At 40.9% G+C, this 17,534-nt stretch overlaps 1 protein-coding gene across 1 annotated transcript in view; it reads right to left on the bottom strand.

Annotated features, from left to right (window-relative positions):
- ZBTB49 (zinc finger and BTB domain containing 49) overlaps nt 1-17,534 on the bottom strand; it is a 28,214-nt gene that overhangs the window by 9,101 nt on the left and 1,579 nt on the right. Inside the window, exons 2-4 of the mRNA XM_003258481.2 lie at nt 12,539-12,709; nt 9,531-10,636; nt 6,470-6,516 (exon numbers count right to left, since the gene is read on the bottom strand). Of these exons, the coding sequence (XP_003258529.2) occupies nt 6,470-6,516; nt 9,531-10,636; nt 12,539-12,690 (1,305 nt within the window). The 5' untranslated portion in view covers nt 12,691-12,709. The remainder of the gene's footprint in view (nt 1-6,469; nt 6,517-9,530; nt 10,637-12,538; nt 12,710-17,534) is intronic.

Raw genomic sequence — 17,534 nt, 5'->3', positions numbered from 1 at the left:
CCTTATTTCAGTATTGTTTCTTTCTAAAAAACATACTTCTGTTCATAAAGAAGGGAAGACATTTCCAAAAAGTACTTCCTCTGGCAAGTACACTTGGTTCTTTCTGACAGGTTTCTCAATTTTACCTTTGTGCAAAAGGGCAAATCAGGAGAATCACAGCAACCTCTCAAGTGCAGGGCCATTGTGTTCCTAATTTCTGAAACTAGCAAGGCTTTGCGAAGAATAGCACTGAAACGGAGATCATCAGATGGATTTCTATGTACTAATCAACAGGAAATCAATATTAAATTACCTAAAGTACAGCGAAATTAAAACTGCAAATGCCTCAGATATTTAAAAAGCTAATTGCTAATGTTTCAGATTAGGTTTGGAAAATCTTCCATTGCTGTAATTAAGTTAATAGTCTCAACCTGTTATTTTCCCCATTTTAATTTTGTACAGTGTTCTGTTGCAAAAAAAAGAAAAAGAAAAAAAAGGAAAACCTACTGAAATGAGGTAATATACCCAGTGGTAAAAATGAGCAGCTGTCATACACAAGATAAGCAAAAAACAAGAATGAATACTAGCCAACTAACACACAGGGCTTTTCTTAATTTGCAAATTGTATTTTAAATAAAATGCAAAGATTAAGATTTATGGTTAAGATTTGAAGATGAGTTTGATATCGACTTGTGAATGAAAACTAGGATTCACAAGTATTAAAAAATGCCATCTGTGGACTATATAACGTGAAAGATTCATCATGTCTATCAAATTCTGGGAAACAGAGTTAGACATTACATTTAAGAATATGATAAATGTGGCTTCGAAAAAACTCAGGTTTATTTTCAATAACCAAAGAGAAAGAGTTCGACAAAACTTTGGAAAATGTCCAGCTTTTAATAGAATGGCTACTAATAACAATAAAACAAATATCAACAGCGATATACATTTGCTGAACTTCAAATTACGCCTTCACATGCATTATCAAATTACCATCTATTTTCTTGAGATAATAGTACAACTAACACTGTATTCAGATAAACTGTACAATTACCATTGTATTCAGATAAATAAAGTAGTTGTCTCAGTTACATGGTGGGGCCAGAAATTAATACTGGTTGGTATGAATCTAAACTCCTCTACTTCTGGGGAAACCTTGAGGAAGCACGAGTTTCTATGAATGAAATAGTGTGTTTTGAATATTCAATATGACAGTAACTTTGCCACTCAGGAAACACATACTGGAGAGTTAAAAATAATACACCAGTGTTTTAAATTAGTCACTTGCAAAGTTCAGAAAAGCTGATCAGTTACATAATAATCGGAATAGCACCATCTGCTGAACTGTTAAATTAGAGCCCTCTTTCTTCGGTTATTTTGTAAACTATGTATTCTGAATGAAATGCATTCTGGGTTAATTCTTAGCGATGTTGCATTTTTCCTTTTTAAAAATGGCTTAACAATTACTTGTTTTCAAAAGAAATATAATCAAACGATCTTCCATTTAATATTTTAAGTGGTAGAAAAATCTTTAAAGTGTTCTTTACCTATTTTGTACTAGAAATAGATAATGAAAATAATCTTTCTCCCTGATACAGGAATGCATATTTCTGATAAATAATATAAAAGCAGATTAAATAAAACTAATGGAATGGGCCATGCAAAAAATCCAATAGTATATTCAGGTAATTTATTCCAGGTTACATAGCAAACTCAGGTCCAGATTATTAGAGCTTTAGTCAGTATTTTTATTTTTGGTAAACTTTTGATATATTCTAGTACTAAGGATATCTTAGGTGCACAGACCGTGTCTTAGAAATCACCTATAGTTGTGTCCATAAAAATTCTAGCAAGTAGGCCGGGCGCAGTGGCTCATGCCCGTAATCCCAGCATTTTGGGAGGCTGAGGCCGGTGGATCACGAGGTCAGGAGATCGAGACCATCCTGGCTAACACAGTGAAACCCCGTCTCTACTAAAAATACAAAAAAAAAAAAAAAAAAAAAATAGCCGGGCGTGGTGTCGGGCACCTGTAGTCCCAGCTACTCAGGAGGCTGAGGCAGGAGAATGGCATGAACCCAGGAGGCGGAGCTTGCGGTGAGCGGAGATCATGCCACTGCACTCCAGCCTGGGCGACAGAGCAAGACTCCGTCTCAAAAAAAAAAAAAAAATTCTAGCAAGTGGTAATAATAGCTTTCATTTATTAAGAACTGACTATGAATGAAGCTCTTTGCTAAACCGTTGCGAAGAGTATTTAACTTAGTCATCGCAATGTCTTGTAACGCAGTATTATCCATGTTTTACAGAGAAGTCAACAGAGGCTCTGAGAGGTAAGTAACCAGCCTTGGGTCATAAAATGGGGACTGAATTCACAAATTCAGGTTTGCCTAGTGACTCCAAAGTTTGGACTGTTAAACCTATGTTAAAGATGTTAGCAGTAAAAGAACTTTGATCCTTTCTAATAACATTTTAACTTCAGATGGAGTCAGAGTTTTTAACAGAAAAACTATGCTGTAGAGAAGAATTAACATCTGCCTTGAGCAATTTTTATAATAAACTCCTTCTGACAGGTACTTGAACCTCAGTATTTAAACATGAACAAACTCAGCATCTATTCCCTATCATAAGCATTCTTCATGGCAGTTGAGTGTTTATATCAAAAAAAGTCAGGAATCGTAATCATTTAGAGATAAAAGAGATCCCAGATCTTAAAAGTCAGCTAGCTCAGGAGTTTCAAGACTTTAGGATTTCACACAGCAATAAAATTAAAATAAAAAAAATGTAAGGTTTAACATAGAGATATCACTTAAACAATGACTACTATTTTGATAAAAGGACATTTAACGGTAAAGGTGTGGGAAATATAACCTCAGAGATGAAAATGTAATAGCTTGGGCAAAGCTCATTAAGTGTCCTTATTTTTGTGTTTCCACCATGGATGGCTGACACTGTCACCTCTGGCATGAGTCCACATCAGCACCCTGGAAATGCCTCCTAAAGGGTAATCCTGCAGAAGGCACTAGCACCCCCGGACTCAGGCAGACAGCTGGCCAGACAGCGCTGCTGGGAGAGTACTGCCTCTCAAACCCGTCTCTCTGTACCAGCTGCCCAGTGTTTCTGTTTCTGCCTACTTGGAGGAACAAAAGCAATCCTACTCCTCTCCCAAAGACAGGTAATTACGCCACATTTTCTTTCCCATTTCTCAAATGACAAGCGCTCAAAACTTGTCACTCTTTTGGTTCTCTCCAGTGCCCTCCAAACAGTCCATGTTCTACGCCACAGAGGAAACACTTCCCTCTGAGTGTGACTCAGTCATACTCTAAAGTATGATATGACTCTTCCTTTAAAGTATGACACGACTCTTCCTTGCAGAGATCTGGACATATACGGTGTCCAGTCACACGCACAGATGCAGCTTCTGTGGTCACTCTAAGATGATGCTAACTTCCTTATGCTGGCATGCCATACTCATAATGCAGGCTGCGGTTAACTATTTTAAAAAGACTAACCCACTAAATACTGAATTCTCAGCAAGCAGGATGAGAGATTCTTATTTGTAAATGTTTTTATACAACAGCATTCCAATTCCATGTAACCACAAACATTTATTCTAGTTCATTACAAGAAAATAATGTTAGGCATACGGTGGAGGATGGGCCAGTGGGCATTCTTTACCACGCATCCCTATGCAGACAATCTGACTGCTTTCTTGCCCCAGCATGCCAGGGATGCCAGGCTTGCCCAGTGCCTGCTTGTCTGCAGGGCTCACCTAAGCAATCTCTCAAGCATTTCATGGCCTCGTGCTGTCCCAAACACACCTTTCAGGTAGAAAGGACTACTGTCTTTTCTTTGCCCACACTGTTCCCGTAGATATCTGTCAGCAGTTCCAACATTTCACTGTACTCGATCATTTACACGTTTGTTGCTTCCTCTAAACAATAAGCTCCTGGAGGCCATGGCCATTTCTGTCCCCCCTCCCAGCACACAGCAGAGCTCATGGACAGCACATGGACACTGTAGGCTTGCAAAAAACATTAAAACAGTTCCTTGTTCACCAAAATTCATACTTTACTATGAAAATAAAGCAGCAATCCACATCTGAAAACTATCACTATGTATGACTCTACAGTCATAGAAACCTAACAAAAGTACACAGAAGAATACAGAAGGGAACGGTTTCTGGATCGGGCAGGGCTACCCTTGGTAGGATTTGAGAGAGCAAGTGCAGGTCAAGGGCTACAGCGGTGGTTCTCAACCTTGACTGCACACCAAAATTGCTGAATTTTTAAAAATACTGATACCTGGCTGGGCGCAGTGGCTCACGGCTGTAATCCCAGCACTTTGGGAGGCTGAGGCAGGTGGATCACGAAGTCTGGAGTTTGAGACCATCCTGGTCAACATGGTGAAACCCCGTCTCTACTAAAAATATAAAAAATGAGCCGGGCGTGGTGGCATGCACCTGTAGTCCCAGCTACTTGGGAGGCTGAGGCAAGACAATCATTTGAACCTGGGAGGCGGAGGTTGCAGTGAGCCCAGATTGCGCCACTGTACTCCAGCCTGGACGACAGAGCGAGACTCCACCAAAAAAAAAAAAAAAAAAAAACACCAATACCTGAGCCCCACTCCAAATCACAGAATCAGAATCTCTGATGTGGGCACCAGGGATCCGTGCCAGGAGAGAGGAGTGGAGGTGGACTGCAGCCTGACTGAATGTCTGGTTTTAATTCATATGGTCAGCTATGGAGAGTCAGAGAAGGCATGAGAAGGATGGAACTTCTACTCTAATCATAATTTAAATGTATAAAGGGCTTTCAGCTCTAGTTTTTCATTTCGTTTTCCCACTAGTTCCATGAAGTAGTATTATCCGTATTTTAAGAATTAGAAAAATGAGGCCCAGAGAAGTCGCAATTGCTAATTATTCATGGTCATTAGTCCAAGTCTCATGCTTTTCCCATCAAACCACAGCTGCTGAGATGAAAATGGTGGGGAAGGGGAGGTGCCTCAGAAAGACCGGCATCTGGGGGTCATGAGGATGGACAGGACAGGAGAAAGTGGATGGCAACAAGGTAGGGAATGCTGGCGTTTCTTGAGTGCTTACTATGTGCCAGGCCCTGCTCTAAGGACTTTCCATTATTACGTCATTTACTCCTCACACTCTATGGGGTTAACTAATCTTGTTATCCGTGTTTCACAGATAAGGAAACTGAAGGGGCAAAAGGTGAGCTTGCCCAAAGTCACAGGGTAGTGAAGCCCTGACAGAGGCAGAGCTCAGTTCTAGACTGTCCAGCCCCAGAGGCCAAGCTCTGAACCCCAGGCCAGGCTGGCAGGAACAAGCGGGGGCTCATCAAGAATGGCGGCTGGAGGGACAAGCACTCAGCTCAGCTTATCAAATCCTTCCTGAACACCTGCTGGCTGCCGGGCGTTCTCCTGGATGGGAGAGAAGACATGGCCCCAGGCCCAGAGAAACTAACCGCCCATGAAGACGTGACCCAACTGAGTATGCGATGAGAGACTGCAAGGACTTGGTGAATCCCAGCAGGCAGGGAGTCAGAGAGTAGGAGGGTGAAGAGTCATTAAGATGGCGGGTTTGGGTGTGTGAGCAAATGGAACTGACACCCTCAACAGATGAAGAGAAACTGGAAGAATCTGCTCTAGGGGGAATGCGAGCAAACACGGTGCTTGCCATTTCCAAGCTCTGCAGGGCCTGCCTCCCAGCTCCAGAGGCACGCACTGCTGCCACAGGATCTACCATGCTGTGTGTGAGACAGTCGTGCCAGTGACTATGCCCTGAAGAGCTGCGCCCTCACGCCCTGCAGCAGCTTCCGTATGATCTACCTCTGGAAGCCCAGGGCACTGCACATGGCGGTGAATAGTTCCCTTCTGTTTCAGAGAGAGTAGGTTCCCACGAGCCACTTTCTAGAAAACATTAGGTCTCTAGGTTTCTTTGTGTCCCACGCCCAGCACAGCCCCTGGCCCATGGGAGGGTAAAACAAATGTTTCCTCAAGGACTGCATGACTATGTGTCCAAATGACCTTAATGGAGGTCAGCTAAAGGTAGCAGTCAAAACAGGGAACAAAACTTGTTTCATCTTTTTTCCAGCATCCTACAATCTACAGTCCCAACAAGAATAAGGAGACTACTTGTCTTCAGCCTATCCCAGCACAATGTGCAGCCTCCAGGTACACCAAGCTCAAGGTGGTTTACTGTGAACTTCATTCACGAAACGGAAGACATATGCTAAGTTTGGACTCATCCTTAGCAAGGGGAAAAAAGTATTGTAAGAATTCACACATGAAAATGCTATTTTTCTTTCAAAGAACTAGAAATCTGTTTTCTTGAAAAGGATTTCGCCTGATTTATTCTGAAGTCTTTAAGTTATAGATATCATTAGAGGCTTCTCTCACAAGTACAAAAGTATGTCTTATTTCCAATAAAAAAACACTGTGTTGCAGGTTTCCAATTATTAACAATAAATAAGAGTATTCCCACCTGAGAGAAATGTTTCCCACAAATGTTACATTCAAAAGGTTTCTCACCTAAAACAAAACAAAACAACAACTTGTAAAATCATTACTAGTATTTGTTCAATGATTTTTTGTTTAAATGACCTCCTATGTACTTTCAAAATGGCATTACATTCTGCATCCTAACGGTATGAAAATAGGGAGTGTCTACTTCCTTATACTTCTCTCTTGCCTTTATGTCTACACAGAGATGATAAAAGTAATATTTTCCTCTAAAAAATTAAACTGTTCTCCAACAAAACCTATGTTAAAATCAATGTTTTTATTTGCATCCAGAGCAGACCCACATTCTGGAAGTGGTCTTTTCCTGTGATTGAGTTTTCCTGCTGAACAGTACGATCCTGCTCACCTATTCTTCAGCCTGATGCCACCCAACCACCAATCCTAACAGAAACAGGGTCACTTGTTCACACCACAAAAGGTATCAGCACAGAGAGCCCCAAACACAGTAGGACCTCCTGAAGCATGAGTGTGAAAGGGAAAGAGCCCCTCGGCACAGTCTTCCTGCCTTGGTTGCTCACGGGAGAAAGTAAGATTTCATTTCGGGAGATGTGCTCCTCTGCGGACTTCTTTATCACCTCTAATTTCAATAACTAAGTAACTGCACTTGGGGATAGAACAGATTGTAAGGATGGTACTCTACTACAAAAAAACCACAGCTGTTCTGAAATGTGGCCTATAGAACATGATCTGAATTTAAAAGCACACTCCATGGTACTGCCTTTAATCTATATAACACTAATGAATAGACTTTGAACACTAAGAACCTCTCATTTTCTCCATTTCCCTGAAATCAAATGGTTTCATTAAGATCTTCTTTAAAAAGTAACAATAATGTTTTCCCTTCCTACTATATTGTTGGGGTTTGCTACCTTGAAGAAAGCAGCTTACTAGCTTTCTGGGCTCATTCTAGGATATTTTTATTTTATTTTATCCTGAAAATGTCTAATGGCTTTCTTCACCCTGAATAATTATATTTATATTAATTAATAATAAATTAATAATTACATTAATTCTTTATTGCAATAAATGAAACTGCATTTATGTCTGAAATTATTGGGGGTGACAGATAATAAGTTAAAGCCCCCATAAGAAATATAAGAATTTGAAAAGAGAGAGAGGTCACCAGTTACTAAGACTAATAAATGACCAAGGTTAACAATCCTACTCCAGTAGGCCTCAGGACCCCTTCACACTCTTAAAATTGAGGTCCTAAAGAGCTTTTGTTAATATGGGCTATAGCTATTGATATCTACCATATTAGAAATGAAAACAGAGTGATCTTTAGAACAGGTAAATACACACTTCACAGGCCACCAGGGTGAGGACTTCATCAAGCATCATGTAGCTTTGGGCAGACTAACTGTACACTCATGAGAGGAAGATAAAACAAGTAATATCTTAGACGATTTTGAAAATAGTGTTGGCCTCACAGACCCCCAAAAAGGGTTCCCCAGACCATACTTTGAGAATTGCTGCCCTTCTCGGTAGAATATTTATGTGCCAGTAAGCACCTTTGCCGTGACTGTATCTGTCATTCAAAGAGGTTCTCCCAGAATAAACAATTTTTGATTCCTTTAAAAGCTAAGCAGGTAAGTTTCACAAATAAAAAATTACAGCCATCAGGCCAAGCGTTGTGGCTTACGCCTGTAATCCCATCACTTTGGGAGGTCAAGGTGGGCAGATCACTTGAGGTTAGGAGTTCGAGAGCAGCCTGACCAACATGGTGAAACCCTGTCTCTACTAAAAATACAAAAAATAGGTGGCGCATGCCTGTAGTCCCAGCTACTCGGGAGGCTGAGGCAGGAGAATCACTTGAACCCAGGAGGCAGAGGTTGCAGTCAGCCGAGATCATGCCACTGCACTCCAACCTGGGCAACAGAGCAAAACTCCGTCTCAAAAAAAAAAAAAAAAAAAATTGCAGTAATCATTAGGCTGTAGGAGATTTAGGCAAACAGAATGATCTAAAGTTTTGTCAGGGCAAAACTAAGTCTGTGATATTGCCTTCACGTGGAATAATTTTGAACTACTAGTGATAATAACAGTACTTTATATTCAAATCCACTAAAATGTATAAAGGGCTTTCACAATTATCAAAGAAATCTCCCAATAATACAAGGTAGTAAAATGCAAACTGGGAATCCATAGTGATAACAGAAGGTCACATCAACAAACGCAATTATACAAACACCTTAAAAGCAGCTGTTGTGGAAGTGTCCTGTTGCATGTTACTTCTCATGCCTACAAGGTAATTGTTGTTCATCTGTAATATGCTATTAAACTCATGTTTAATTATAGGAAGAAAAGTAATATATATGTATTGTATAACACAATGTGTGTGTGTGTGTGTGTGTGTGTGTGTGTGTGTGTGTATAGAGAGACAGAGAGAGAGAAAATACCTTAAAAAATCTTTTGGGAAAGAGAAAGAGGCATAAATTAAGATAACAAAACTTTGAAAATTCAATGTTTAAATTGAAAGAATTTTCTTTTGAGAATATCAAATGGTTAAAGCTGATTCTTATTAAAAAGTTTACTTCCTGATTCCCAAATTAGAATTTTAAAAATTAGATACTCAAATTCCTCCCAAGAGAACTTGTAGAATTATTCAAACTAAATTGTTAGTCTAAATTAACCTATATGATGCTTTCAAAAAATAAGCTTAATCTAATTCTAAAAAGACAACTAAATATAGCTTATCCATTTTAGAATTAATTTGAAATTCTGAGTGCACCAAAATTACTATACTTCTTTAGAGACGGATGGCTTGTCATATAAAAATAAAGTTGAAATAAAAATTGAAAGTATGCACCTTTTTAAAGTGGCTTTATAAAACCATTTACAAAACTTTAAGTCAGATGCATCACCAAAAATATACAATAAAAAGTAGCTAATCCCCCTTATTTTGTTTAAAATCATCAATGACATCAAACAATAGCAAAACTTCTTACAAAAACAAGAAGAGCCAGTGGTGTCTGAGCATCTGTATTACGTCCTTCCCTTCTGCCTGTGGGTACCGAATCAGTTACCTGTATGAGACCGTTTGTGAAGCTCCAAGTTGCTTGGGTGTTTAAAAGGTTTCCCGCATAATTCACACGCGTATTGTCTCTGGGACTGAAGTGTCTGGGACTGGTCTTCCAGGGCAGCTGGGTCTTCAGGCCTCTCCATCTCACTAATGCAATTAAAATTCTCACAACTGACGACTTCTTCACTTTCTTTTTCTTCAGCACTTTGGCTGCTAGCTTTCTCTAGGGTATTTTCACTAGAAGATTCTATCCTCTTTGTCAAACCATCATCCGACTTGGGTTCAGATATTTGCTCTGCAGATTTCTGTGACTTCAGGAAATTGAGTTTCTTCAGATGAATGGCCTTTTTGAGCCTCATCTGCTTGGCAGGTTGTTGGCATGTGGCGTCTGACTCAGGGTGTGGGGCAGAGTCATTCACAGGCTGGGCCAGGAAGTTGGAAGGTAAGTGCTCGGGAGACTCCAGGATGCATTCGGAATGACTGACAGCACAAGGCTGGCTCTCTACCGTGGTAAGGTCTGTAGAGGTGCTGAAAGTAAAAGGCTGCTCAACGACTCTCTCCTGACTGGGACCAGCTGCGTGTTTATGGTACTGCTTACTGTAAAAGTTTCTGAGTTTGTAATAGTAATTTGGCTGTTTGAAAGGCAGTTCTGTGCAGCTGCCGTCTGAAGTATCAGGGGCTTGTTTTGAGATTTCACCCGCGGAGTGATGACGATTAACTGATGGCGAAGCACGTGGATGTGATTCATCCAACGTTTTATTCTGCTGTGCATCTGCTGAACATTCCTGCAGTAAATGAGGGGGGTAGTTGTTTTCACTGATAACACAAGTAGCATCTGGGGTCAGGGTGCTTTGCAGAGACAATGTACTATTACAAGGCATGCCAGGTGGCTGTACTGCAGTGGCTGATTTTAAAAATGTGTGACACAGACTCAGAACATTTTGAACTTGCAAACACTGTGCTGTGTCCAGCATTACTTGTATATTGTCCTGGTTAAGATCTAGATGAGAAGTGTACATGAAGTCCAAGATCTGCCCTATGCCACTGACATTTTTAACATCCAAGTGAAAAACATCATTCTTCTGGCTTGAAGAATTCTGAAAGAGGCTCCTGGTAAAAGAAAGAGTATCTGTTTACAGTGTCAAAAATCCACACTGTCTTTTTCTTATAACATTCATATATTAATATTAAAAAATACTATCCTTCTGTGAATGTCAAGACTTTTAACATAAGTATGTTTTAATCCTTTAAAACAATCTGGCAAACCATCCAACTAAATAATTCAGATGAATTAAAGTAGTAGATTGGGTATGCAGACTTCAAAATATATCTCAAAGTAAATTTTTGAAATATACTCAAATTTACACATTAAAAAATTACATACAGTAATATGACTGATAAACCACAAATCAAGAAGATTCTAAGATAATTCCCAATATGATCTAAGAAATAAAAGATTGCTCTAAATATTTTTTCAAAAGGTAATTATCCATATATATTAAATACATACTAATAGAGTATACAAAATTAAAGAATATACACTTTTCAATATTTCATATTTAGTCTCACAAGTATTATATTTTAGGCCATAACCATATACACAAATATTTCCACATCTAAGTGCCTAGAAAACTTAAAATAAAAATAGCTAGAATAAACCAACCCTCCACACCATTCCTTTGTAACCAGTAATTTATTTGGCTGTTAGGTTTTTCAGCCACCCAGCAGTTCAAAAACCAATAGTGAGAAAAACCCTAAGAGTTAGTGAAGACCAAAAGGCACTCTAAAGCCCAGGCACTTTATTCTGGGTACAAGCCAAGGTCACAGGTGAACAAATTTCTATTATGTATGAAATAATAAGCTCAGGTAAGTAAGTTGAAGACATTTTGTCAAATGCAGTCACCTATTTCCCCCAAACAGCCTTCAGTTCTGTTTTTAAGTGCAAATCAGCCTGTGTATCACAGTATCAAAATTTAATTGTCCTGGGAAGACAGAAAAAAACAGGTGATAGCAAACCCAAGAGTCTGCGACCATTTTTCACAGGAACAACACCTGCTACCTACCTTAAGAAGCTGATTCATTACAATGTGTAATGTGGCCTATACAATAACTGAGACTCAATTTGATGATTCAGGATTATCAAAGAAAGAGCAAATCATGTCCCACGTTGTCTACTAGAGCAGTAAAATGGTATGCATTTTGGAAACAAAAAGTACTTTAAAAAGAAAGAGTACTGTATTTAAAGAGAGATAAACCTGCTAACGACAAAATGAATTTACGCAGAATCACTTAACTCTAATGATTTTTTTTTTTTTTTTTCTGAGAGACAGAGTCTCGCTCTGTTGCTCAGGCTGGAGTACAGTGGCATGATCACGGCTCACTGCAGCCTCCACCTCCTATGCTCAAGGGATCCTTCCACCTCAGCCTCCTAAGTAACTGGGAATGCAGAATAATGTTTAAATAAGCTGAAACACAACGTCCTGGTATTATTCATTATTTATAAATAAATATTTCATATAAGCCAAAATGATTGTAAGTTTTCTTAGAATATTCAAATGAGAAACAAAAACTAAAATGCTTTAATTAAGAAAAACAGAAAAGAAAAATCCAACACACAGAATATGTTTTCCCCTCTGATTTCTTATCACAGAAAAATTCTGACCAGGAACTTAATTCCTCCATCATTTTATCTTGAAAGGATAAGAAATATATGTAGAAGATTGACATTAGCCAGAATTATTAAAATGAAAGACAAAGAACCAAAATACTTTCAATCATCCCAAATTCATTTTACTTAAGAGCGTCTTTTCTTTTCAGGTTACCCTAAACACAAAAGCAAAAATAATAAAAATGATTAACAAACTTAAAAATTAAAACAACTCCTACAAAATCCAATGTGCTATAAAAAGATAAAGATAGTGAAATCCAAGGAGAACAAAATATGAATACTTCCATACTAAAAGAGCTTTCCCCTCAATTCACAGCTAGGAGAATTAAGTCTAAAATACCTACCTAAAATACTGGCTGAATGCTGCCAGGACATTCTTATGCGCTTTAAAGCAGACTCCTTTTACCACCAACATACAGTCACAAAGCAGGCCTTGGATCCGCTGCTCATGCAGTTGCTGGAGGAGATGGCAGCTGTGGGTGGCAACAGGGTCCATGCTCAACCATTCAAGTGACCTACAGCAAAAAATCACAGATACAACAGATATTCTTAAGGACCTCACTGGAAACTAAATGGGATTGAAATTTACTGATTGATCTGTGCTTCACTCTCCCATCAGTTTCTCTCTCTCTCTCTCTCTCTCTCTCTCACACACACACACACACACACACACACACACACACACACACAACTGTTTCTGAGGCATCTAGACCACTGCTGTTCAACAGAACTATCTGTCATGATGGAAATGCTATCTGCACTGCTCAATACAGTAGCCACTGGCCACACATAGTCACTGAGCACTTGAAATGTGGCTGAGGGATTGAAATTGTAATTTATATTTTAAAAGCCACAGAATTTAAACAGTACAAATCTAGAATATGACCATGTTAATACTGTATGTATTTCTCTGTGTCTACTTAGGAATATGTCAAATGAAAAATAAAATAATATACACATATATAAAGACGTATAAGGTGAAAGAAAAGCCAGCTGGCTAAGATCAAATCCATATTTATCGAACACCTGTACGCAGGTCACTGAATTAGAAGTTGGGGAAATTAGGGGCCTATTCTGGGAGATAAGGTACAGGTCAAAATATCTAACATCACCAGACAATGATATAAGAGACATCGCAAAGCAGCAGGTCCCCTTACTCGTGCCTTTGTGCCTGTCTAAGAGGCTACTTGGGCAGATGCCTGAAGGAAGGGAAGGAGCTGTGCAGGTACCTGGGCCAGAAAGAACAGCAAGCACCAAGTCTCTGAGGCAGGAGCTTGCTGGGCTCAGGTGTGGCTGAGTGAGTGGCAGGAGATGACATCCTAGAGGGGACAGAGGGTCAGATCATGCCCAGGCCTGCGGGCCCTGTTACGAACCCTGACTCTGATTCCAAATGAGATGGGAAGCCATTGTGTAGACACTGCAAGTTTCATCCTTCAGCCTCTGTTCACCAACTGACTACTGTGTGCCAGGCTGTAGGGTCACAACAATGAACAAAACACGTCAGGTCGCCACTCTCATGCAGCTGAAATTCTAGTGAGGGAAACACACACATGAAGTGCATGATGCACGACTAAACAAAACAGGTAAGAGCTAGACGCTAGAATACACAGGCCAGTAAGCCATGGTCTTGGACGTCTAGGGACGCAGTCTAGTAGGGGATGATTTATAGAAGAGAAATAGTTGGAAGAAATGGAACCAGATTGGGACAAGACTATGAAGGTTAGGCAGTCTGCAGTAGGCGTGATGGTTCACACCTGTAATCCTAACACTTTGGGAGGTTGAGGCAGCAGGATCACTTGAGTCCAGGAGTTCGAGATCAGTCTGGCAACAACATAGTGAGACCCTGTCTCTATGAAAAATAAAAACAAAAATTAGCTGGGCATGGTGGCACATGCCTGTAGTCCCAGCTACTTGAGAGGCTGAGGTAGGAGGGCTGCTTGAGCCCAGGAGGTTGAGGCTGTAGTGAGCCATGATTGCACCACTGCCCTCCAGCCTGGGTGACAGAGAGAGACCCCATCTCAAAAAAAAAAAAAAAAAAAAAAAAGGCAGTATGGTACTAAAAATCTAAAAAGGCATCATCTGCTTTCTTTGCCTTCATTCTCAGTACTTAAGCATTGCTGAAAAAGTCACTACATCACTAAGCCCAAATCTAAGCTTCTTAGTTAGATTACTTCTCACTTAGACTTATCTCCCATTACTCCAAGTATGTGGCAGCCAAAATGAACTACTGGTAGCTCCCCAAACCAGCTATGTTCTTGGCCGGTCGGTGGGTTGGAGACCTAGTTCCACCACTCACTGGCTATATGACTTTGGGCAAATGACTTTTCTGTGACCCACTGTCTTCACCCTATCTCACAGGTTATTGCGGTTACCTGTGTGAACATTTAGACTATTATCTGGCATATGGAAGGATTCTGTAATAATCCGTAAGGATCACCTGGGGAGCTTGTTAAAAATGCAGATTCCTGGGTACATCCCAGGGTTTTGTTCTGTCAGTCTACAGTGGAGCCTGGTGACTGCATCACAGGTATTCTGGTGATTCTGAGCAGGTGGACTGCAGATCTCTGCCTGTGCTCTCCTCTGAAAGTCTTTGGTTCTGTCCTGGGAATACTTTACTCATACCTGACCCTCCCACCTTCCAGATCAGGGTTCAGCTGAGCTGTCGCCTACTACTTTCCCACCATTCTTTTTTTTTTTTTGAGACAGGATCTAGCTCTGCCACCCAGGCTACAGTGCAGTGGTGCGATTAGAGCCCACTGCAGTCTTAACCTCCTGGGCTCAGGCGATCCTCCCGCCGCAGCTGTGACTACAGGCATGTGCCACCATACCTGGCTAATTTAAAAAATTTTTTGCAGAGATGGGGTTTTGCTATGTTGCCCAGGCTGGCCTTGAACTCCTGGGCTTAAGCAATCTGCCTACCTCAGCCTCCCAAAGTGCTGGGATAAAAGGCATGAGCCACCGCTAAAGATACAAAAATGTATCTTATACCTAATAATAGTAATGATTATGACAAATACTTATGTTTCCTAGATGCCAGGCACTATTCTAAGCCCTTTACACTTATTAACTCATTTACTATAAGATAGGTGCTACTATTATCCACATTTACAGGTGAGGACAATGAGGAATTTGGCAGATTTAAGATGGCCACAAATTCTCTGATGATTCTCCCATGGGGTAGTGGAGTCTAGGTCTCCTTCCCTCCTGTGCAGGCTCTGCCTTAATCAGATTCTGTGCTTACAAAGCTGTGCTCATTTCCCAGGCCCAGGCCTTAAGAGCTAACAGCTTACACTTCCCATCTTTCAGAACAGTGGCTATGGAAGGCCTGAGCCACCTGTAAGATGCCCAGCAAGAGAGAACACATGGAGACACAGAAGGGTTCAGCTGGCTCCCAGAAAAGCCATCCTGACCTCTCCAGGCTGGCCCCTCCTCCAGCTGAAAGCCACTGAGTGATCGCAGTTGACACCACATAGAATTGAAGAATTTCTCAGCTGACACCTGCCTGAAGACCTAACCTGCAGAATTATGAGATAAAATAGTTTTTAAGTCACTAAATTTGGGGGTAGTGTGTTACACAGCAACAGAAAACCTGACTATGTACAGAGAAGATGGTCACACAACTACAAACAGGTAAGCAATAAGGGACAGAGGTGGGATTCAGAGCCAGGGAATCTGACGCCAAAGCTGCATTCATAACCACTGTTTCCTTTGATCAGAATCAGCTGCCTCTTCAGTCTACTGCCTATGCCTGATTGTCCAGGTAATCCCAGACAAGCTTTGCATTAAGGAACTGCACAATTCAGGACTAAGATGTGCTACACAAGGTGTTGCAGTGTGACAGAAGGAGCAGAAGGTTCTCTTCCATCTTTGCGACTAACTCACCTGATGACAAGCAGTCAAAAATTTTCTGTGGTGAAGACATGGACTCCATCTGTCTTACTGAACAATGTATCTCTGGTACCTCGCAGAGTGCCTTCAACATAGTAGGCACTCAATACATATTTCTGGATGGATGAGACTCTGGGCCTCAGTTTTTCATCTATAAAAATGGAGAAGTCCCCTATTGGACTAGGTGATCTCTTTTAGAGGTTTTTTCTTGTTCTAAAAGCTACAAATCTATACAAGGAATGTGATGGTGGAAAGATGGTATGAATGGCATCAAAAAATGAAAATATGGGGGAAAAGAAACAAAAAAAAGTTTAGATCAATGTGAATGAAGAAACGCTTCTAAAGAAAACTAGAGCCAGAATGGAATTTCAACCTGCAGAGAGGACTCCTAGAGCAAAGGCCCCTCAATTCTACCAACAGGTCAAATACTACTGGATAGAATTTGTGGATGTTTTCTCAGCAGAGCCATTAATAGATTACTTCTCCAAGGGCCCACAGTTCACGCACCTTAATATCAAGCTAACCACAGAGGGCTCCTAGTGAGTCTGCCCATCATCATACTTTCCAAATGGCTTACTCGTAGCTCCTCACCTCCACCCTACTTATAAAAGCACTGGCTTGAAGCAAACAAACCTGGAATCTTGTCTTAGCTTTATGCTGACACTTATCATACAGGGAAGGCCAATTCAGCTAAACAGATACTGTGTGCCTAACATGTGCAACAGATTGTCGCGAGGATGGAATGCTGACAAACGGAACAGATGTGTTCCCTGCCCTCCACAGGCTCTGTGTCTCAGTTTTCCAACATTCACTTAACTTTACAGAGTGCCCATTATGCGCTAGGCACTGAAGGTACGATAGCAAACACATCAGATATGGTCATCCATGTCCTCATGAAGCATCAGTCTAGTGGGAAAAACAAGTATCGTCGCACTGTCCAGAGTTATTTTTTATTTTTTTCTGAGACGCAGTCTTGCTCAGTCGACCAGGCAGGAGTGGAGTGGTGTGCTTTCAGCTCACTGCAACCTCCACCTCCTGGGTTCAAGTGATTCTTCTGCCTCAGCCTCCCAAGTAGCTAGGATTACAGGCATGCACCACCACACCCAGCTAATTTTTGTATTTTTAGTAGGGACGAGGGCTGGGGGTCTCACTATGTTGGCCAGGCTGGTGTCAAACCCCTGACCTCAAATGATCCACCCACCTCAGCCTCCCAAAGTGCTGGGATTACAGGCATGCGCCACCACACCCACCTGATTTTTGTATTCTTAGTAGAGATGGGGTTTACGGGGTTTCACCATGTTGGCCAGGCTGGTCTCGATCTCTTGGCCTCATGATCTGCCTGCCTCGGCCTCCCAAAGGGCTGGGATTACAGGCGTGAGCCACGGCACCCAGCCCTGTGCCAGTTATTAAATGGAGGAAGCAGAAATTAATTTGGGAGGGAGGGTCAGGGAC

The sequence above is a fragment of the Nomascus leucogenys genome, chromosome 20 (assembly GCF_006542625.1).
Source record: "Nomascus leucogenys isolate Asia chromosome 20, Asia_NLE_v1, whole genome shotgun sequence".
NCBI lineage: Eukaryota > Metazoa > Chordata > Mammalia > Primates > Hylobatidae > Nomascus > Nomascus leucogenys.
Note: the sequence above shows the minus strand (reverse complement) of the source record. Positions and strands in the feature narration are given on the sequence as shown.